At 43.1% G+C, this 23443-nt stretch overlaps 1 protein-coding gene across 5 annotated transcripts in view; it reads right to left on the bottom strand.

Annotated features, from left to right (window-relative positions):
• GALNT13 (polypeptide N-acetylgalactosaminyltransferase 13) overlaps positions 1–23443 on the bottom strand; it is a 740598-nt gene that overhangs the window by 16239 nt on the left and 700916 nt on the right. For 2 of the 5 annotated variants that reach the window (XM_029605510.1, XM_029605511.1), the window contains one exon: positions 1178–1375. The exons of the other annotated variants lie outside the window; for them this stretch is intronic. In XM_029605510.1, the coding sequence (XP_029461370.1) occupies positions 1190–1375 (186 nt within the window). In that variant the 3' untranslated portion in view covers positions 1178–1189. The remainder of the gene's footprint in view (positions 1–1177; positions 1376–23443) is intronic. 5 annotated transcript variants of the gene reach the window in all.

Here is a 23443-nt window from a genome sequence, read left to right as displayed (position 1 = left end):
AACCTACCCCACCCCACAAAACCCACATTGAGTTAAAAGTGCCCCCTTTTACAGTGGTATCAGTAGAGAGTGACATATACATTTCTCTCTCTCTCTTTCTCTCAGGCATTGCCGGGCAATTACTCTATTGCATGCCACGTTAGGAATTGTTCATCACCATAAACTCCTCCCCATGGACTAGAAGGTAAATTTTAAAAGCCTGATGCACGCATTAATTAAAGAATGTGTGAATATGTCAGGCTCGCATGCACCAAACAGATTGTAAAAGCCACCCGGATAATCATGTATGAGCTGCTTCAGGCACATCTCGGAACTTCTCAAAAAGGGGCGAGGCATGGGCATTTTGATACTTGAGCAAGAAATCTGCTCTCTCTTTTCCAGGTCGGTCAGAGCTGGGGATGTTGCAAAGGCAGTGTCACCAGCCCCTGGAGAAGCTGGGGGAATGCCTCAACCACTGCTCAAAGGCAACACTCAGTAGCGAGATTCAGAGAACACCTACTCTGTTTTGGAAAGAGCTATGATCTGCTACTCTGCCAAGGAGTGTCACTAGCATTGCTGGTCCAGATGGGCAGTTGGAAAGGAACGGAGTTTGGAGAGAGTTAAATATGGGGAGTGGGGGAAACCAGGTAGCTACAAATGAAGGCTCATGGCACCACAACTCAGTAGAAGTCAGTTCTGGTTGCATTGAAAGCCTAAAGAAGCAGGAAGAAATTGCTAGGCTCCCATAAAAATTCTAACCACTCATGATATTTAAGTAAAGAGAAAATAATGTTCTTTTGAAAAATGTCACTAGGTTACTTTTACCAGAAAAAGAAGAATGAAAAAAGCTATATAGAATATTAAAGAAATGCTTTGATACAGAATAAGTTACTTCTTTTCATAATATGTGTGATTATAAGATTTATTCTGCAGTATAACTTTAATGATGATTTAGATATGAAATTGCCAAACAACCTCACTTTCTATAATCTTCCTTATTCAGTACATTTCTCATGTCCACCAACTACTCCTATATCAAGACGTTGTTTTTTAAAATGCATTTTAAGGAAGTTAAGCACATGGCACCTACAGTAACAACAGTTTAACTGAAAGGGGATTTATGGGAATCTAATGGATTGAATTTCACCATCATTCATCTCACGAGTTTCATATATTTATTTTATGCTGTAATACCAACCTCAAATAACCGCTATAGAAAATAATCAGTGGGACTGTAAAAAATGTTGCTAAAAACTTCCAGTCTGGTGTAGTTTCTTAGCGTCCACTTTTGCAATGGGCTACCATTACAGAACTCCACAGTCGGGCCATGCACGCCGTCCTCTACCTTGCCTACCGTCAGACATGATTGGGTTATTACATGCAGAAATGTGCGAGTCTGTATGACAGAAGAAAATGAAATGTAATATGAAGCACAGAGACAGCTCATGAAAGCAATTCTAATTAAGCTATTGTTCTGAGATATGAAATGTGGCATATTCGTGAAGTAATCCCACAAACAATCAATCATAAGCAAGGGCTTATATTTAAGAGATTTTAATTTGGCAAAATTTAGAATACATAGGGGCTCTGAACTGCCAGCACTGATCACTTACTACTGTTGCTGCTGCTCCTGGTAGCAGAGGCACAGCAGTTTCTATCAGTTTGGGCTAAAAACTTTGATCAGAAACTACTGTACTGGTGAAGTTATCACCAACAGCAGGAGGTGGGCACACCCAGCAGCTTCTTCCTCTTAAAATCTACACCCTCCTACCCCTGAAAAAACATAAACCCTAATCAAAAGTTATCTTTTGTTTGTTTCACTTCCTTATTTAAACTGGGAATCCCAATGAACACAATGGCCCTTTATTTAGTATGGAATTTACTTTCTGCTTCTCACCTGGGTTCATCTAAAGCAAGGGTGGGCAACTCCAGTCCTTAAATGCCACAAGCCATTTAGGTTTTCAGGATATCCACAATGAATATTCGTGAGATTGATTTGCATGCACTGCCTTCATTGCAAGCAAATGCATCTCATGGACATTCATTGTGGATATCCTGAAAACTCGGCTGGCTTACAGCACTCGAGGACCAGAGTTGCCTACTCCTGAGTTAAAAGATCAGTTTTGGGTACTTCAATGATTCTATGATACTGAAAAAGTACACCACCAAAAGCTGGCATTTTCAGTTGTATAATATACAAAACACAGACATGTATATGACTGGATTAACCAGACACTGCTTATTGCTTTTTCTCCAAACCAAGGATCTCAAAATCAGGTCCTTGAGGGTCACAACCCAGTCAGGTTTTCAGGACTTCCACCATGAATATGCATGAGATCAATTTGCATGTGCTGCCTCCATTGTATGCAAATAGATGCCATGCATATTCATGGTGGAAATTCTGAAAACCCACCTTGGTTGCAGCCCTCAAGGACTGAGTCTGTGGACCCCTGCTCTAGAATATGAGATTGTGTACTCTTAAGATACTGGCTGTAAGTGTAGTAAACAGTTCATCACTACACAAATATCTTGTCATTCTCATGATTTACAAAAGAACTCTTCATGATGTTTCCCTAGAAAATGGTGTGGGAATGAATCACTGTGGCAGCTATCATATCCCTGCGACACTAATATATTTAAGTGGTTCACAATCCAATCTTTGGGACTCACCTAATCAGTCAGGTTTTCAAGCTATCCACAATAAATATGCATAAGATAGATTTGCATGCATTGCCATATTGTACGCAAGTTTATGTCATGCATATTCATGGTCGATAGCCTATAAACCTGACTGGCTAGGTGTATTCAAATGACTGGGTTGAAAAAAATCTGTTTTAGAGAATGTACCATGTTGATCAGTATGTAGTCAGTCTATAACACACAATACTATATATAAAAATTGAATTCTTATAAATCCTACCAATGAAACTACTTGTATCACAACACTTTATTATTTACAATGGCTTTCAAATAATGAACTAAAATGTTTGATGTCAATATTCAAAACTAAACACTTAGGCGAGGATTCATCATTCCGTGTGGCATGATGAAGCCTGCACTAAAGGGGGCGGGGGGGGGGCGAAGGAGGGGGCAATAGGCCGCAGCTGATCGCACCACGGTGGTGCAATTGTGTCTGCCGCAGTGTGGCCGGCTGCAGGCCATCGCGGACATAGCGCCACCGTAAAAGGTGGTGCTATTCTCTGCGCTACTGCTGGCAATAATGTTCGAAACATTATCGCCAGCAGCAGTGCCGCCGCCGACTCCTCCCTAACTCCAGCCCGACCCCTTCCCTCCCTCTAATTCTAATGTTACTGCCGCGATAAGGGCTTTATTGCGTGCGATAGGGCCTTATCGCGTGCATTAGGCCCTAATAATTATCACATGCATTAGGCCCTAACGCATGTGATAAGTACTTAGAAAATAGCCCCCTTAAATGGATAACTTGGAGTTAGATGAATAACTTGAATAACCAGGAGTTAGAAAGATAACTTGTCAGTTATACATCTAAATGGCTTTGAATATTGACCTCCACCAGTTTAGCATCACTGCTAGGGATGTGGGTCAATTCAAAGTCAAAACCAGGCACATTTCAGTTTGGTTCTGGTTTGAGAGAATTTTAAGATTGTTTCTACATCTGCTGGGAAATTTGCCTTTTTTTTTTTTAATCAGCAAATTTAAGCAGCAGAGAAATTGGAAAAATTTGCTTGGCATATTTTACAATATTCCAAAGCAAAATTTCCAAATTAGAATAAGAATTCTTCTAAACGTTTCAGTGCATCAATATGAAAAAGTATCACAAATTTTCCAGCTTGTAAAATTAATAAACCTATTTTGAAGATCATACACCTCTAATTATTATAGCACAAAGCATTTAAAATGCAGCTAGCACTACATTATAATTTCTACAGATAATAAATTATTTACAAGTAAGAGCAAGGAAAGTAAAAGGTGTGTCAAAGAGAATTTTTGTAAACTTTTTATTTAACATTCATGTTAAAGAGAATTTAAATCAACCAAAGTAAAGTCCTGAGAAAGAATATTTACAAACTGTTATTCTTAGATTGATCCCAAAATTTCAAAATGGTACATCAGCCTTCAGCAAATTTTTTGATTTAAACAGGTACCATCATAAATACAAACCCTAAGGCTTATAAGTTCAATGCTCATTGCTTGGGTTCCCAAGTTATAATCATAAATTTAACTTTTTTATACTTTTGGTTTGCATAATTAAAAGTACTTAGTTGATACACAGTCAAGTCATTAATCCAACACAGAACCGCATTTCATTTATCACTGCATCAGGGAAAGCTTCACAGGCAAGTAGCTAAAAGGATGCTTTCTACATCTCAATCATTTGGCTTTTGTCTCTACAACACAAACAATATAGTGTGTTTTAAACCACATAGGAGCCAATAGGAGGTTAGTTTCAATATCAGTGGTATCTTATAGGAAAATTGGTTCTTACCTGCTAATTTTTGTTCCTGTAATACCACAGACCAGTGGGTTATGCACTCCCACCAGCAGATGGAGTCAGAGAGCAAAGCTTTGAGGTACTGGTATCTCAAGTGTGTCATCTGCAGCTCATCAGTATTTATCGATACCCAAGCAAAATATAATTAACAAAAAACATCTAATTCCCAAAACAAGGGTGAACAGGGAAAAACTCCCTCAAGGGTCCATGGGAATTATGGATATATATAGAGAGATATATAGATATCTGTCTATCTATGTACAGACAGATAGATAGATATAGGGTATAGCAACAGTGGGGTGAATGATGATGTTATTTGCAGGGTTAGCATTCTGGTTGGAGGTGCCCCCAAAATGTTATACAAGAAAATTTGGAAATGAGATTTCATTGATATTTTCTCACTCCTTATCAGAGATCAGGAAGGAGAAATAGTGAGTCTATAGAGAAGGATACAGGCAGTGATAACAAAAAATGCAAAGGCAAACATATTCAATACCAATCATAATGAGGTATCCGTGTTCCACAAATTCATGAGCATTGTTGTGGAGCATGAGCTGAGCAGGTTCCATATTTAATTAGATATCTAGACACTATCATGTGAGTCCATAAGTGTTATGGTGTTGGGTCCAGCTAAATTATGATGTAAAGTTCAGAAAAGCATGGTGGAAGACAAATCAACATCATGGAAGGATTGGGTAGTCAATCTGTGGCTCACTCAGCACTAATAGAATGCACAACTCAATGGGAAGTTTCTGTAGACATTTCAATGTGGGGCACTGCACCTGGAACCTTTGCAGGTTCCAGCAAGCCTGCTCTAATTGTGTGGTATAGGGTTGTCAGGTTCTTTCTGCAACTTTAATCCACACAGTTGTGGGGATTATGAGCTTTGCTCCTGAAAGAGTATGTCAGGGGTTAGACTCTATCAACACATCCAACTTCCCCTTTCTCGGGCCTACACTGAAGGCAGCAGAATTGTGTAAGCTTTAGTCTGCCACTAGCTGAGACAGGAAATCTGTCTGACAAGCTGCTTGCACCAGACATGCCTGCACCAGAAATAGAGCACAAACTGTAGCAGCCCCGAAACTGCTCCTGGCCTACTTCCTCTTACACTTAGTCAGCTAGTTTAACACATCTTAAACTGCTTCAATGTCCAGTTTATGACCTTTCCCCACCTGGCTTGCCAGCTTACGCGTAGTCAGCAAAGGGCCAGGAAGGACATTTATGGTATAACGCTGTAACAGCCAATGATATGATGTATGTACTTGCAAGAGCAAATGATGTTATGGCACATGCTATGCTATGGAATTATGTACAATAAAAGGAGCCCCAGGGAAGGAGGAGGGGGTGACCTTCCCGGGAGCATGCTTCACCACGAATCCTGCCTGATGCGTCTTCATTGCTGCAACATCTGGTGACCCCGACATGATTAGCCCTCTGCTCACTTGGCTGGAACAGCCTAGGTGCGCACCATAGCAGTAGACTCGCCCCCGTAACTGTAAGTATTTTTTCAGCGAGTCTGCTCCCAGTATTTGTGAGTATGGGGGGGAAACTGTCAGCTAAGCAGACATGTCATGCAAAAAAAGCTGCAGGAAATAATTAAGAATCATTATTTCATCACCAAAGGGGAAATAGCACAAGTCAAACTAGGGGACGTAGAAAAATTGGTAGGGAAAATAGCCTCTCTTTGTCCCTGGTATCCGGAGGCTGGAACTTTGGATGTTCAAGATTGGATTAAGATAGGCAACACCCTTCATACGTCTCCGCGTGCTCCCATAAGGCAATTGTTGCTCCTGCAAAAATGCACAGAAGCTAGAGAACATCTGGGGACACACACTCACAAGGCACCGTCCCCAACCACGGCTCCCGTGGCTTCCTCTGTGTTCACCTGAGAGAAAAAACCCCAGGAAACTAAAGACACTGAAATCAAAGAAGCTAGCCTCCTTCCACCTCACCCTCAAACCCCTCAAACCCCTCCACCACTCACAAACTCCCTGTATCCTGACCTGTCACCTAACCGTTGCCTCCAATCCATGCCTATTTTGCTTGAGAGTAGTGAGAAAGACACGGAGAGTAGTGAGGAAGTTGAAATAGTCGCTGTACCTTCGGCTGTCGCTGGTCCCCCAGCAGCACAAGTCGCCAAATTAGAACGTTCATATTTTTTTGTCACCATTTGGGTTGACTCATTTCATGGCTGGACACTTGCCTTTAGCCCTCAAATGAGAGTCTGTCCTCTAGAGGGATCCCTGACTACAATTGAACTGAACACCGCTCGGAGTGCCGTAAGCAGTAACTATGCCCCCAGGTCTTCCAAGAAATTAGCATATATGACCTCGGGCCAAGTAGCCGCACTTCTGATATCACAGTGGCGTTACAAACAAAAACAGTGCCAACGTGAGACAAATGATCTAATGAGACTATACAATGCTCTATTGCAAACCAGAATAAACCAAGTGATTGAGCAAATAAAATAAACCTGGAAGGAATGTTTATCATGGGTTTTGATATTCCGTTACAGGAAGCCTGCATACTTGGAGCGCATTTCCCCACAGGAAATGGCAGCGGCCCCTCACACATCAGAAAAAGATTCAATGCATGTAGGACCTTACGTTGCAACTGTACTGAAATTGGGACAGGACACTGTGTAAATTTCATGTGAAATGATCCCCTTTGACAAAGTTACATTGGACCACAATTAAAATGACCTCGTTACTCTGAGCCTTATTTTTATAGCTATTGCTTACATTACCAGTGCACAGAATTTGCATTTTTTAAAGGACAAAGTAGGTTAAGATAGAATCTGTTTACAAAAGATTAGCAAATCCTTGCCAGTATCACTTGCCGGTACACTTCTTGTATAAGGATTTTAGTTTAACTAAGTTAATATTCTCAGTTCCTCTAGACTTGAAGGATTGATTCATTTAATGGAGTTCTTTCCTCTGTTTATTTTTCTCTTGAGAAACACTGTTCCTCCCCCTTACTCTGTCTTTATGTTGTTAACGCTTGGTTGCCACTCGTGGGGGAAGGGAGAACTTTTGAAAAGAAAAAACTGAACTTAGTACTGCAGTTTCTCTCCCTAATTTCTATATCTGTTATATCTCTGATACATTTCTTTATCACAACACGTACTCTCCTGAATTATCTGCCCCAACTGTGCATTGCAGCTTTCAAAGAGGGACACGAGACAGATCAGATCTCCTGCTGATCCAAACCTCTTTTCCCTCAACCTTCAATACTGAACCCTTTTAGTACTTTCAAACTTCGTTAATACTGAACTGAGGTTGCTGACAAGGACATTTACTAGTGTTAAAATTTAGAATCTGAAGCTACTGAAATCTGAAAGGACACTTTAACTGAAGAATTAATTGAACTGAATCTTAGCAAAAAAAAAAAAGGGAAGTAACAGTTGCTTTAGCGTGTAGCAGACAGAGCACTGCTTATAGGGAAGTACCTTTGTCAGTGCTGTGCGGCGAACGGAAAAAAGAAAAAAAAAAGAGTTACTTTTGTTTAAACGGTTTAAATTCTACTCATTTGATAATTAACTGTTTGATGTTTCAGTTCTAATTATTCTAATTATTTAGTATTGCACATTACACTTCAGCTCAGAATCTTATTGATTGAATTTATTCCAGGTTGACATCTATACAGTGATGATAGTGCATCCTCTAGGAGGCACTGTGCTATTCTACCAGTTGTACTATATTATTATTTTAATAATTCTTTGTATACTAGTTTTTATTTTTCAGGTCTACAATCCTCCTGTCTTAAGGAAACTTCAGTTTTATTTTCTTTTTCTAAATTTTATTCAGAATTTTGAACCTTTATTTTTTTTTTACTGATAGAGGTTGCTACATCTAAAGCAATCCCTCCCAAGCCTTTTCTTGCAAATCCAAATTGATTTTATTAAATTGTATAGTAGAATTGATTCTCCAAGGTTAAAAAGTAAAAATTTCACTTTAATCATTACCTTAATAATTTTTTGCTGTGTGCCAGATTTTAATATTTTCCAGATTGACAGCCTTCCTGCCATGAGAGATGTGAATATGAACACTTTGCAGACACTTAAGTTGTTTCTTCATTGTTTTTAATAATAAAGTGGGGAAAACATTACCGTATTTTCCGGCGTATAAGACAACTTTTTAACCCAAGAAAATCTTCTCAAAAGTCGGGGGTCGTCTTATACGCCGGGTATCGTCTTATAGGGCACACCTGCTCTCTTACCAGTTTCTCTCAATCACACACACATGCTCTCAATCAAATGCATTCTCTCACTTACACACAGGCTGGCTGTCTGTCTGTCTCTCTCTCTCACCCCCCTCCCCCCCCCCCCGAGCACAAATAGTAGCTGTAGCAGCTTCCTCCTCCAGCCCCCGCAGGCCAAGAAAGAAGAAACCCATCGGCCGCGGGAGGCTCATGCTGCTGTCTCCTTTCCCGATTACCAGCTCCTTCGACTGCTCGGGGCCGTTCCTGCTATCGCCACTGCAATTTTTTCATTCTGCACGGCTTTCTCCTTCCCACGCACCGCACTGCCGTTGCCGCTGGGCTATCAGCACGTTCAAGCCCAGCGGGAACGGTAGCGGTGCAAAAAAAAAAAAAAAAGCTGTGGCATCCGCGGCTGTCCTTTTCTTCTTCCCGCCCCCCCCCCCCCTTTGAACCGGAACAGGAAGTGATGCGCGGGAAGAAGAAAGAGCCGTGCCGCGTGAAAAAATTGCAGCGGCGACAGCAGGAACAGCCCCGAGCAGTCGAAGGAGCTGGTAATCGGGAAAGGAGACAGCAGCATGAGCCTCCCGCAGCCGATGGGTTTCTTCTTTCTTGGCCTGCGGGGGCTGGAGGAGGAAGCTGCTGCAGCTACTATTTGTGCTCGGGGGGGGGGGGGGGGTGGAAGTGAGTGAGTGAGAGAGAGAGAGAAGCAGCCAGCCTGCCTGCCTGTGTGTAAGTGAGAGAATGCATTTGATTGAGAGCATGTGTGTGATTGAGAGAAACTGGTCAGCGAGCTCGTGTGTGAGAGACAATGAAAGTGACTGCTCAGAGAGATGACTGATGTGTATGTGAGTGTGAGAGAGAGAAAAAGCATGGAAGTGAGAAATCTGGGTATGTGAGAAAGCATGGGAGTAAGAAGCCTGATTATGTGAGAGAGAGCATGGGAGCGGGAGGGCTGGCTGTGTGTGTGTGTGTGTGTGCGCGTGCATGAGAGAGAGACTGGTTGATAAGGTGACGGTGTGTGTGAGAGAAAGAGACTGGTGTGTGTGAATTTGAGAGAGAGAATGTGATTCAGGGAATGAGAAGCCTGTGCACGTGGAGAGTGAGCATGGAAATGAGAGAGAGACTGGTGTGTGTGTGTGAGACAGAGAAAGTGATTATGAGAGTGAGAAGCCCGTATATGTATGGTAAGCAGAACACGGGAGTGGGAAGCCTGTGTGTGTGTATGGCATGAGAGAAACTGTTCAGGAAGGTGTCTGGTGTGTGTGTCAAAGACTGTTTGGGAAATGATTGGTGTGTGAGAGACAGAAACTGGTCATGGGGGCATGACTGGTATGGTGTGTGTGTGTGAGAGACATGGGCCCTAAGGAAGTAGAAGAGGAATAGGAGAGCTGCTGGAGGGGGTAAGGAAAGGTGGCTTTTTAAGTTTATTTTTCTTGATTGACTGCCATTTTAATTATTTAATATTATGTGATGTGTCTGCTTTTTTGAAATATTTTATTGGTGTTTGGAGAATGTTTAATAGTTTTTATGAGTTTTTAATTGTTGGATGTTATTCTGTTCATAGCTGTTTTGAAACATTTATTCTGCTTATTAGTATAGTTTTACAATTATTTATGTGTGGGGATCTATAGCTGCTTGCTAGTTCTGTTTTCCTAATAAGAGGTATATTGGTTTTTAGGGCCTGATATACGGTATTTGTAGTGTTGCCTTTTCATAGATAGGGTTGCTCCTGTTTGAGTGTAAAATTATTTTTTTTCTTAAAAATATGTATAAAAAAGGGGGGGGGTCGTCTTATACGCCCAGTCGTCTTATACGCCGGAAAATACGGTATATAAGATTAGTAATAGTAGAGTTATAGCCATGATGAAATCTTCTTATTAATTAATTTGAATTTCAGTTCTTTTCCTATATTAGGTACCCGAAGCCATAAGAAACACATATCACAATTAAGCCTTGATGAATGAAAATTGATACACCTTGCTGAAAGATTGACTACGACATTTATGGAACTTACTCTAGCCCTCAAATCCCACAGCTAAAAGTGAATGATACCTTTACATACGTATAGCTGCAGTCATTCTCGCGTTGCAATATTTTATGAATGCTGATTTAAACATTATTTCTGATAGCCAGATTGTTTGTAATGTTGCTTCCTCTCTTCCTGGAGCATATGTAACCCCCTCATTAAACAATTTAACATTCCACTAGAACAAGCCCGATCCATTGTACAACAATGCTCCCAATGTTCACAAGTCACCTCTGCCCCTTCCATGGGCATGGACCCATGAGGCTTACGTGCCAACGAAATCTGGCAGATGGATGTTACCCAATACCCCTCATTCGCCCCCTGGAAATTTCTGCATGTGACCGTTGATACTTTTTCACATTTTCTCTGGGCCACACCCCAGAAAGGGGAAGCTACAAAGCATGTTATTAATCACTGTATAAAAACATTTTCTAAATGGGATTACCCTCTGTTCTGAAAACTGATAATGGCCCTGCTTACAGCAGCCATTCCTTTGCTGAATTTTGCCAACAATGGAACATTAAACACATATTTGGCATACCCTACAATTCCACAGGGCAAGCAATTGTGGAAAGAGCCAATCACACCCTTAAAACAGCTCTGGATAAACACAAACAGAAAGTGGGGAATGCCATTGGACTCCCCCCCTAAACAGGACTGGCTGAACAAAGTATTGTTTACTTTGAATCATCTAAACATATCAAATTCAAATCAGACCACAGTCATGAATAATCATTATGGGACTAGGGTCAGTCACCCACAGCCACCAGTTTTGTATAGAATGTTACCTAATCCTGTCTGGCATGGCCCCGTTCCCTTATTAACATAGGGATGCGGGCATGCTGCTGTGCTTTTTCCCACAGGTCCAATTTGGGTGCCAAGCTGTTGTATCAAGCCATGGAAAGATGGAAAGGCATCTGGATCCACAGAACCCGATCCCAAACTTCTCCCTGAACCTCCACAACCCTCAGAAGGACAGAGACAGGACTCCCTGCAAAATGCAGCACCAGATGACCTGGGGACAGATTAAAGCGCTATCTGACCAATCTGCACAACTCTTGGAACAGCAAGGCCTTGAGAAAACTCCAGAGAACTTCTTATTAGCTTATTATTTCTCCAGCTATGGCAACTTCTGAACAAGGACTCTGGCAGGACAACATGTACATCCTTGATGCACAGAACTTTTCACACCTGTTGAATTGAACAGACTGTTGGATCTGCACACACATGCCAACCCATGCCCACGGAGGACTCCTGACGCATGCCGTGCCATTGAATCTTACAGGATGGATGACTTTCCCGTGGCTGGACTATCCCATTAACTCTCCAGTTGGTAATACCATAATACCCATCGGTAGCCGTATTCAAGAGACTGCCGCTCTTTGTTGGGAGTATGATCCCGGGGATGGGGAGGGGCTTCAGGTGGGAAAATATCCATATTGTAGCTGAACCATTGTATTAAAAGAAGTCATGATCAGATCGTACTCTAATGTAACAGCACACCCAGAATTCTCACAAAATATCACAGAATACTTGCATAGCTTTACCCACTATATGTGCAATTGGCTGATCTCAGGATGTTCAGTAGGAGAAACAAAAAGGTGAGAAAGAGGAGAAAAATTCTCAGATGGGCAATTTAGCTTGTGTGAATATATATCTGCCATGGTTCAACAAGTCAAACAGCCCGGTGACTGGTTCACTAACCAGATAGGGAACATTTGGATGTTATGTGGGCATAGAGCATATATGCACATTCCACCCAGATGGAGAGGTAGATGCACTCTAGGCTACATCCTCCCCTCATACTATGCAGTCAAAAATTTACCTAAAGCAAGGCTCTGCAACAAAAGGGAAATGATCAAGAGTCCCATAGATAAGTATACAGAAACCCAGGCAGCTAGAAGCCTGTTTCCCCCAATGGGAACAGCTATGAATTACAGAGATTTACACATCCTTGCTAACTGGACGACTGCTCTATTTAATCAGACAGTCCATGCATTAAAACTACTCACAACAGAAGTTTCCCAGATTAGAGAGGTAGCATTACAGAACCATTATGCTTTAGATACAGTCTTAGCTTCGAAAGGAGGAGTCTGTGCCTTAATTGGATCTCATTACTGTGTATACATATCAAATTATAAAGCAAATCTCACACATACCATAGAGCAGATGGAGACCATGATTGCGGAAGCACCGCTCTCAGATAGAACACCGGTATCTCCCTGGGACTGGCTATGGTCCTGGCTTCTTGATACCGGTGGTCTCAAATGAATCATTCCTATTGTAATCATGTTAATTGTCTTACTTATTTGCTTATGCTGCTGCATTCAGTGCATACCCAATCTCGTGTCCATGCTGAAACCTCGCTTTCTACCTGGATATAAAGATGTCTTGTATGCTGCTTAATAGGGAATCATGAACCCTACAGTAGTTGGCACACCACGCTGCATAAGCTCTAGGTGATGTGGGCAATCAAGAGCTCTGCAGCAGCTGGCACACCACGCCGACTCAGCTCTTCTCTCCATATCTCCCCTTCCCTATCTCCAGCCTATACGCAAAGCACAGCAAGTTCCAGAATGGGTCTCAAGCATGGATACAGAGATATTCTTTATGTTGCTTAAATAAAAACAGAAGGGTGAGATGTGGGGATTATGAGCTTTGCTCCTGAAAGAGTATGTCAGGGGTTAGACTCTATCAACACATCCAACTTCCCCTTTCTCGGGCCTACACTGAAGGCAGCAGAATTGTGTAAGCTTTAGCCTGCCACTAGCTGAGACAGGAAATCCATCTGACAAGCTGCTTGCACCAGACATGCCTGCACCAGAAATAGAGCACAAACTGTAGCAGCCCCGAAACTGCTCCTGGCCTACTTCCTCTTACACTTTGTCAGCTAGTTTAACACATCTTAAACTGCTTCAATGTCCAGTTTATGACCTTTCCCCTCCCGGCCTGCCAGCTTACGCGTAGTCAGCAAAGGGCCAGAAAGGACATTTATGGTATAACGCTGTAACAGCCAATGATATGATGTATGTACTTGCAAGAGCCAATGATGTTATGGCACATGCTATGCTATGGAATTATGTACAATAAAAGGAGCCCTGGGGAAGGAGGAGGGGGTGACCTTCCCGGGAGCACGCTTCACCTCGAATCCTGCCTGATGTGTCTTCATTGCTGCAACACACAATAGCATCTATTATTTAGCATATTCATGCAACTCAGATCTAGTTACTTTTTTATTCATAACCATAAGATCTGACAACAATGTAGTGGTATCTGTTATCTGGTACCTCAAATCAGAAAGTCTGCTTCATGACTGCTGCTAAATGCTATTCTGAACAACTAAACACATTCTTCCAATGCACTTGCGTTGAGCCATACTGGACAAACAATGTATAAGAACAACATAGCAGGGTCATTCATCAAAGTGCATCATGGCATTAACACCCACAATATTTATGACAGCACAAATTTATGAAAAGGGACAGGCTGAGAGAGAGAGAGAGGGAGAGAGGGAGAGAGAGAGAGAGAGACTCTAGGGTAGCACACATAGTAGTCAACTATTTAGACTGCTATAGGAAAGCCAGCTAGTAACTCAAGGTGAGGTTTTGGGGCTAGGTTTACATGTAGAATGAGATGTACGAACAGCACAGTATATCTCAGTGAAGATTTGACATCATTTGGAATGAGTATAGTCATACAAAGATGAGATTTCTACAATGTTCTCTAGCTTTAGCTTGATGGACTCTCTACCAGGGTTAGGGATGTGAATCGTTTTCCATATTCTTAACGATAGAAATCGTGTGGCAGGAGAAGAAAATCGTGTTTGGCACGATTATTTCATTGAAAAATCGTTAAAAATCGTTTTTTTCCGATTAGTGCGCACTAACTCGAGTTAGTGCGCACTAACTCCCCGTTAGCGCGCACTAACTCGAGTTAGTGCGCACTAACTCAAAATGATACAAATAGACACTTTCCAGGTCACTGAAGGTCAGTTAGGAATGAATATGTGTTCCTATTGGCTGGCAGCCCTCTTATCTATTGATGTTACCAAGGTTTCCACTGAGGTGATGGTTGGGGGGATGGGAAATGGAACTGGAAACTCATGAACACCAACAGAAAATGAAACAAAGTGTTCACACTTCCCAGGTCAGTAAAGGTCACTTAGGAATGAATATGTATTCCTATTGGCTGGCTGTGCTCTTATCTATTGATGTTACCAAGGTTACCACTGAGGTAATGGTTGGGGGGATGTGAAATGGAAACAGTTGGAAGCTTGACATGTGATGATCAGCACTCACGTGACTAGAACTTCTTTGTTTATTATTTTTGTTAGCAGGCACCTGAAATGCTAGTGCATGTTGAATTTGCCAATCACTGTGCATTTTAGAAAGGTGGTCCTGGCTGGAACTGTACACAGTTCAAATGTATGTAATTGATTGTTGGTAAGTGTATTTTTTAAGTAGCCACACTGGCACAAGTATGTTTACTTTTCCTCCTACTTAACTCACTAGCTCAGCTTTGTAAGAAGGGCTTCTCTGCTTGAGTGAGGGTCAGGCAGCTCCCCCCTGTCTGTGAAGCCAGCCTCTCACTAGTAATGCAGGGAGGGAGCTGTCTCAGACTTCACCATCCTCCTCCCCCCCCCCTCACCCACACACCATTCACTAGCTGGGACATGGGGGAAGTCAGGAGTGAGGGTCAGGCAGCTCCCCCCTGTCTGTGAAGCCAGCCTCTCACTAGTAATGCAGGGAGGGAGCTGTCTCAGACTTCACCATCCTCCCCCCCCCCTCACCCACACACCATTCACTAGCTGGGACATGGGGGAATTCAGGAGTGAGGGTCAGGCAGCTCCCCCCTGTCTGTGAAGCCAGCCTCTCACTAGTAATGCAGGGAGGGAGCTGTCTCAGACTTCACCATCCTCCCCCCCCCCCCTCACCCACACACCATTCACTAGCTGGGACATGGGGGAAGTCAGGAGTGAGGGTCAGGCAGCTCCCCCCTGTCTGTGAAGCCAGCCTCTCACTAGTAATGCAGGGAGGGAGCTGTCTCAGACTTCACCATCCTCCCCCCCCCCCTCACCCACACACCATTCACTAGCTGGGACATGGGGGAAGTCAGGAGTGAGGGTCAGGCAGCTCCCCCCTGTCTGTGAAGCCAGCCTCTCACTAGTAATGCAGGGAGGGAGCTGTCTCAGACTTCACCATCCTCCCCCCCCCTCACCCACACACCATTCACTAGCTGGGACATGGGGGAAGTCAGGAGTGAGGGTCAGGCAGCTCCCCCCTGTCTGTGAAGCCAGCCTCTCACTAGTAATGCAGGGAGGGAGCTCTCTCAGACTTCACCATCCTCCTCCCCCCCCCCCCTCACCCACACACCATTCACTAGCTGGGACATGGGGGAAGTCAGGAGTGAGGGTCAGGCAGCTCCCCCCTGTCTGTGAAGCCAGCCTCTCACTAGTAATGCAGGGAGGGAGCTGTCTCAGACTTCACCATCCTCCCCCCCCCCTCCTCACCCACACACCATTCACTAGCTGGGACATGGGGGAAGTCAGGAGTGAGGGTCAGGCAGCTCCCCCCTGTCTGTGAAGCCAGCCTCTCACTAGTAATGCAGGGAGGGAGCTGTCTCAGACTTCACCATCCTCCCCCCCCCCCTCACCCACACACCATTCACTAGCTGGGACATGGGGGAAGTCAGGAGTGAGGGTCAGGCAGCTCCCCCCTGCCTGTGAAGCCAGCCTCTCACTAGTAATGCAGGGAGGGAGCTGTCTCAGACTTCACCATCCTCCTCCCCCCCCCCCCCCCTCTCCCACACACCATTCACTAGCTGGGACATGGGGGAAGTCAGGAGTGAGGGTCAGGCAGCTCCCCCCTGTCTGTGAAGCCAGCCTCTCACTAGTAATGCAGGGAGGGAGCTGTCTCAGACTGGTATCAGGGTTAGGGCACTGTGTGCAGGAAGATCACAACACTCCTGGTATTAATAGGGATAGGGCACTGTAAGAGATGACTGTAGTAGATTGAATAAAGATCTGATGTTTCTGCTCTCCTCACACCAAACAAAAACAACACACAAGCAGAGAAGCCCTTCTTACAAAGCTGAGCTAGTGAGTTAAGTAGGAGGAAAAGTAAACATACTTGTGCCAGTGTGGCTACTTAAAAAATACACTTACCAACAATCAATTACATATATTTGAACTGTGTACAGTTCCAGCCAGGACCACCTTTCTAAAATGCACAGTGATTGGCAAATTCAACATGCACTAGCATTTCAGGTGCCTGCTAACAAAAATAATAAACAAACAAGTTCTAGTCACGTGAGTGCTGATCATTACATTACTTTTTTTGTCAAGCTTCCAACTGTTTCCATTTCACATCCCTCCAACCATTACCTCAGTGTTAGCCTTGGTAATATCAATAGATAAGAGCATAGCCAGCCAATAGGAATACATACATACATATTCATTCCTAAGTGACCTTTACTGACCTGGGAAGTGTGAACACTTTGTTTCATTTTCTGTTGGTGTTCGTTAGTTTCCAGTTCCATTTCCCATCCCCCCAACCATCACCTCAGTGGTAACCTTGGTAACATCAATAGATAAGAGGGCAGCCAGCCAATAGGAACACATATTCATTCCTAACTGACCTTCAGTGACCTGGAAAGTGTTTATTTGTATCATTTTCAGTTAGTGCGCACTAAATCGAGTTAGTGCGCACTAACGGGGAGTTAGTGCGCACTAACTCGATTTAGTGCGCACTAACACGATTTAACGATTTTTAACGATAAATCGTTAGAATTTCTATTGTATCGTGTTCTATAACGATTTAAGACGATATAAACATTATCGGACGATAATTTTAATCGTTGAAAAACGATTCACATCCCTAACCAGGGTACTATCAAGCTAGGGTGAAAGAACACTGAAGTAATCTCATCTTAGTCTAACTTTCCTCACTCCAAATAACTTCAAATTTTCACTGAGGAGTACTGTGTTGTTCGTATGTCTCACTCTGCATTTAAAACTGTCCCCAGAACCCTATACCACCATCACTCTCTCTCTCTGAAAAATAATCTACGTATGCAAAGCAGCAATTCTAAACTTATCATGCCCCTTTTTCTTATCATGGGTGTTATTCATGTGAAAATTATAGCATTTTTGATGAATCTAGGCCTTAGTAAACTCCACAGAGAGAAAGAACACTTGCAAACTGCTACTCTTAGATTGATCCGAAGATTATAAAGGCGGCAAGGTGTATTCCAGGATGAGAAATAAGGAAAATCCTTAATCCATGAAAATTACTTTTGAAATTTCTTCTGATGATTCATAGATTTAAGAGGATGAAGGTATAATTAAGAGTTTTAGGATGTCTAATTTAGCAATACCTGAGGAACATTCAGACCCCTGCGGCCTTACACGATCAAAGAAATACATCAGCCAAAGGATGGAATCTGCAGTGAAAAACTTTACATGTAAGCCTATTTCTTAAGATCTCAGTGCAGTATTGAACAAAGGATTATGATCCATGCCTACTGTTTTACATAATCAATTCAGGTGCCACATTACTATATTTAGACTTCTTCTGATAATGTTATTTTCTTCTAATCACACTGGAATGATATTTATGTGCATTCTGTCAGGTCCTATTGACCCCTATATTGTAATATTTAGAAACCTATTGCTGAAAGAATTAGAACTTATAGAATTATGGCACACCTATTTTAATTTAAAGCATTCAGACCCTTTACAAATTACCCCTTTGCTTCTCCCACCCTCCCGACCCCCCCCAAAAAAATCCTTTTACATGTACCTGGTGGTCTAGTGGGGGGTCCAGGAGCCATCCCTTCAATTATACCCTCGGTGCCGGTGCCGGACTAGTTTCAAAATGGCGCCGATCGCCTTTGCCCTCACTATGTCACAGGGAGCGACAGTCGCTCCCTGTGACATAGTGAGGGCAAAGGCGATTGGCGCCATACTGGCAGTCGATCGCCTTTGCCCTCACTTTGTCACAGGGAGCGACAGTCGCTCCCTGTGTCATAGTGAGGGCAAAGGCGATCGGCGCCATTTTGAAACTAGTCCAGCACCGGCACCGGCACCGAGGGTATGATTGAAGGGATGGCTCCCGGATCCCCCGCTAGACCACCAGGTACATGTAAAAGGTTTTTTGGGGGGGTCGGGAAGGTGGGAGAAGCAAAGGGGTAATTTGTAAAGGGTCGGGGTGGATTTTTTTTTTATCGGGCCATCGGCACCATTTTTATCAGTGGTAGCCAAAATGGCGCCGATGGCCCGGGAGCGGGAGATCGCGCCGGGACCCCCCCCCCCCCCCCACACACACACACACACTGGACCACCAGGTAATTTAACATTTTGGGGGGGGGGATTCGGGAGGGTGGGAGAGCAAAGGGGTCATTTGTAAAGGGTCGGGGTGGGGTTTTTTTTATCTGCTCAGGCCTCACTAAAAAATTAACGATGTGAATTGGAATCGGAACCGATTCCAATTCACATCTCTAACGATCCGATTTTTTTCTCCCTCCATCCGAACCTGATCGTTAAAACGATCGGGCACACGATTCACATCTCTACTCGTTACTCCTGAATCTACCCTCTTTCAATCTCATCTCATGTACCCTCATTCTAGAGCCTTCTTTCTATTGAAAAAGGCTCACCTCCTGTGCATGGAAACCTTTGAGAAATTTGAATGTCTCTATCATATCTCCCCTATCTCACCTTTCCTTAAGGGTATACGTGTTTAGATCTTTAAGTCTATCCCCATATGCTTTAGAAGGAAGACCATGACCATTTTAGTAGACACTTTCTGGACGACTCCATCCTGTTTATTTCCTTTTGAAGGCTCGATCTCCAGAATTGTACACAGAATTCCAAGTGAGGTGTCACCAGGAACCTATACAGGGGCAATATCACCTCCCTTTGTCTGCTGATCATTCCTCTCCCTATGCAACCAAGCATCTTTCTGGCTTTTACTGTCACTATATCCACCTGATTGGCTAACTTAAGATCATCAGATACAATTACTCCCAGATCCTGCTCTTCCTTTGTGATCACATTAACCTTATCCTAAAAGACCTCCACTGGTTACCCATAGCCTCCCGCATAAAATACAAAACACTCACCATTCTCCACAATCTCTTGTACAATCAAAATCACACTTGGCTCGAGAATGCACCACTTTTCCGATCATCAACCTGCCCCTCCAGATCCAACCTTGCTGGAACTCTATACACCCCCTCACTAAAAACTGCTCACCACACCTCAACCAGAGAAAGGGCCTTTTCCATTGCCAGCCCTTCCCTATGGAACACCCTGCCCACGGCCCTCCATCTAGAACCTAACCTGTCTAAATTTTAAAAAGGGCTCAAAACCTGGCTCTTTACATTAGCATATCCAGATGTTGACCAAACTTAGCTTTCACTCTAACCTCTTAGCCTACTCACTCTCCCCTTCTCCTATCTGCCTCTCCGCTTTCTCCCCTATTCTTCCCCTTAGCAAAGACTCTGAAATACAGTGTTTCTTCCCCCCAAGCAAAGACTCCTAAATACTGTGTGATAAGTTCCCCTCCTCCACTCTAAGCTTATCCTACCCTGTCTCTCCCTCCCCCCCCCCCACCTCTCCCTTTCACTGCCATCAATGGTCTGGTACCTACCAGCCCACCTGTACATATAGGGGTAGATTTTGAAAAACTGCGCGATCGCGTACTTTTGTTTGCGCAGCAGGCGCAAACAAAAGTACGCTGGATTTTATAAGATACGTGCGTAGCCGCGCGTATCTTCTAAAATCCTGGATCGGCGCGCGCAAGGCTGCCGATTTTGGGCAGCCGGCGGGCGCCGAGCCGCGCAGCCTGCCTCCATTCCCTCCGAGGCCGCTCCGAAATCGGAGCGGCCTCGGAGGGAACGCTCTTTTGCCCTCCCCTCACCTTCCCCTCCCTTCCTCTACCTAACCCACCCCCCCGGCCCTATCTAACCCCCCCTACCTTTATCCATGGATTTACGCCTCCTGGAGGGAGACGTAAATCCACGCGTGCCAGCAGACTGCTGGCGCGCCGAGACTGGACCCGGGGGCGGTTCCGGAGGGCGTGGCCACGCCCCCGGAACACCCCGGCCCGAAACCATGCCCCCGGACCCGCCCCCAAAATGCCGCGCCCCGCCCCCAAAACTCTGTCTCGTTCGGCCCCGCCCCTGACACGCCCCGACACGCCCCCTTCCAAAAACCCCAGGACCTACACGCATCCCAGGGTTCTGCGCGCGCCGGCGGCCTATGGCGCGCCGGTGGCCTATGGCGGCCTATGGATTTACGCGAGCAGGGCGCGCAAGGCCCTGCTCATGTAAATCTGGGCGGATTTACGCGAGCAGGGCTTTGAAAATCCTCCCGATATTGTCTATTAATTTATATTCTTCAAATGTTCCTATCAAATTTCTCCCTTTCCCTATCTTTCCTACTGCTGTCCTCTCTCCTCCTTCATTGCTGCTCCCCCCTTCCCCATCCCTGTTTATTGTATTTCTCTCTCTTGTTAATTTGTTACAATGTAAACCGGCATGATGTTCCGATGAATGTCGGTATATAAAAATCAACAAATAAATAAAATAAATAGAAGAATTTACCCTCCAATATTGTGCATTTCCCTTGGGTTTTTGCATCCTAAATACATTACTCTGCATTTTTTTTTATAATGAAATCCTTGCTGCCAGATCTAAAACCATTCCTCGAGCTTCACTAAATCTCTCTTCATGTTTTCTGCTCCTTCCTGGCTGTCCACCCTGTTATAGATTTTGGTATTATTAGCAAAAAATCAAATCTTTCCCGACAACCCTTTGTTATATTGCTTACAAAAATGTTGAAAAGAACTAGTCCAAGGACTGATCTCTGAGACACATCGCTAGTAACAACCCCCTCCTCAAAGAAAACTCATTATACCAGTACCCTAGGTTTCTCAATTAATAAAGAAACTAAATTCCTGATGGTACAGCATCCTCGGCTACCCATTATATATTAGAGATGTGAATGGTTTTTTGTGTTTGTGTCATTCTTCATTTTTCAGCCACCAGTGAAAATGTCATTTTTTTGCAGTTTGGAGGTTTTTTCCCACGAAAAATTGTTTTTTGAGTTAGTGCGCGCTAACTCCCCGTTAGTGTGTGCTAACTCCCATTAGTGCACGTTAACTCCCCGTTAGTGCGCACTAACTCCCCGTTAGATTTTGTTATTTTTTGTTACTTTTTGTTAGTTTTTGTTAGTGCGCACTAATAAAAAAATGAATTTTCGTGAAAAAATGGGAAAATCCCGATCGTTTTTTGGGGTCTCCGAAACATGCCGAATTGGACAATTTCGTTGAAATTTTCCAATTAGGAAAAAACAAATGCACATCTCTATTATATATACTATTCCTAAAATTCACAACTCAGTACAGTGTTCATCAGGGTGACCAATACACTGGTTAATGGGTCAGTCTTATTGATTTGTTTCTTAAATCCAGTGTGAATTTGAGGAGACACTGCTCATATGCTTCAGAATTTGCAGGACATTATAGTGGATATGATTACTGCATTACTCAACACTGAGTTACTTTATAGTAATATTTCCAGGAGGCAGCATTATTGATGCAGTATGGGAACAACGTCTTCATCCACAGACAGTGCCTACATAATTTATTGCAGCATTAATCCAATTTGCTTTGTATAATAATTATTTTAAATTTGAACAGCAATTTTGTCTTCAGGTTTGTGGAATAGCCATGGTGGTGGCCATGGATCTGGACATGGTGAGTTTGTATGTCACAAGTTTTGAGGATTTATTTTTGTATTAGTCCCCTTGGTTTCAACATGAACATGTCTAGAGCAGATGCTTCAATGATGTCTTTTTAATCTGGTAATCATCTCTTATTTTATTACATTTGCTTTAACTTGGATAAACTTGGATGTTCATTTAAAATTTATTATGCATTTTGATTTTTACAGTATTTCATTTTTGGATATAAACATTTCTAAGAATCAACATCAGTTAAGAACTTAAAATGGCTTTACTAATTAGCAAATTTTCAAGACTTCGACACATCTGTTCTGATAATGGGATTTTAAATTGCAGGTGCAAGAATTGGCTCATAGATTTTATGCACATAGATATTCATTTTCTGTTGTTAAAAAAGCTTATCAGAGCATAATGTTGATATTGACAACTTTTATTAACATGTAAACAGGCATCATCTGATTCTCCTGTTTTATGTTTTGCAATATTCAAATAACTCATGAGAGAGAGAGTGATGGCAATCCATAAATATTGGCATATTTTGGCATTGCATGCTGTTTTTAATTGCCCTCAGAAATAGCATACATACATGGGAGTAACATAAGAGATGTAATTACAAAATATGCCATCATCTCAGAATCAGATGATCTTACCAAAATTTCAGATGGTCATCAAGAATTTATGTCTTTTTCCTCCTAGAAAGAAAAGTGCTAACAAGATTATTGTTGATTTATCCTGATTTAAAATTCTAAAGAGCTGGAGAAGCTGATGGGTTAACAAGTATTCTTTTACATTTTTAACCCTTGTCTGCTTTTGAGGATTTTCAGCCTCCACATAATATGCCTCCTAAACACTTTTTGATCCCTATTGATTGTCCTGGGTTCCCTCCTGACGCAGTTGTTTGAAATACGGCCCATATTGGGGGACCATGAAGCTTCTGTTAACCACGTTGGTATGCTAACACATTTGCCTGACATGCAATCAAAATGTTTTAAATTATAAAGGATATTAATAATTTTGTTGT

The sequence above is a fragment of the Rhinatrema bivittatum genome, chromosome 6 (genome assembly GCF_901001135.1).
Source record: "Rhinatrema bivittatum chromosome 6, aRhiBiv1.1, whole genome shotgun sequence".
Classification (NCBI taxonomy): domain Eukaryota; kingdom Metazoa; phylum Chordata; class Amphibia; order Gymnophiona; family Rhinatrematidae; genus Rhinatrema; species Rhinatrema bivittatum.
This window is presented reverse-complemented; position numbering and strand designations above follow the sequence as displayed.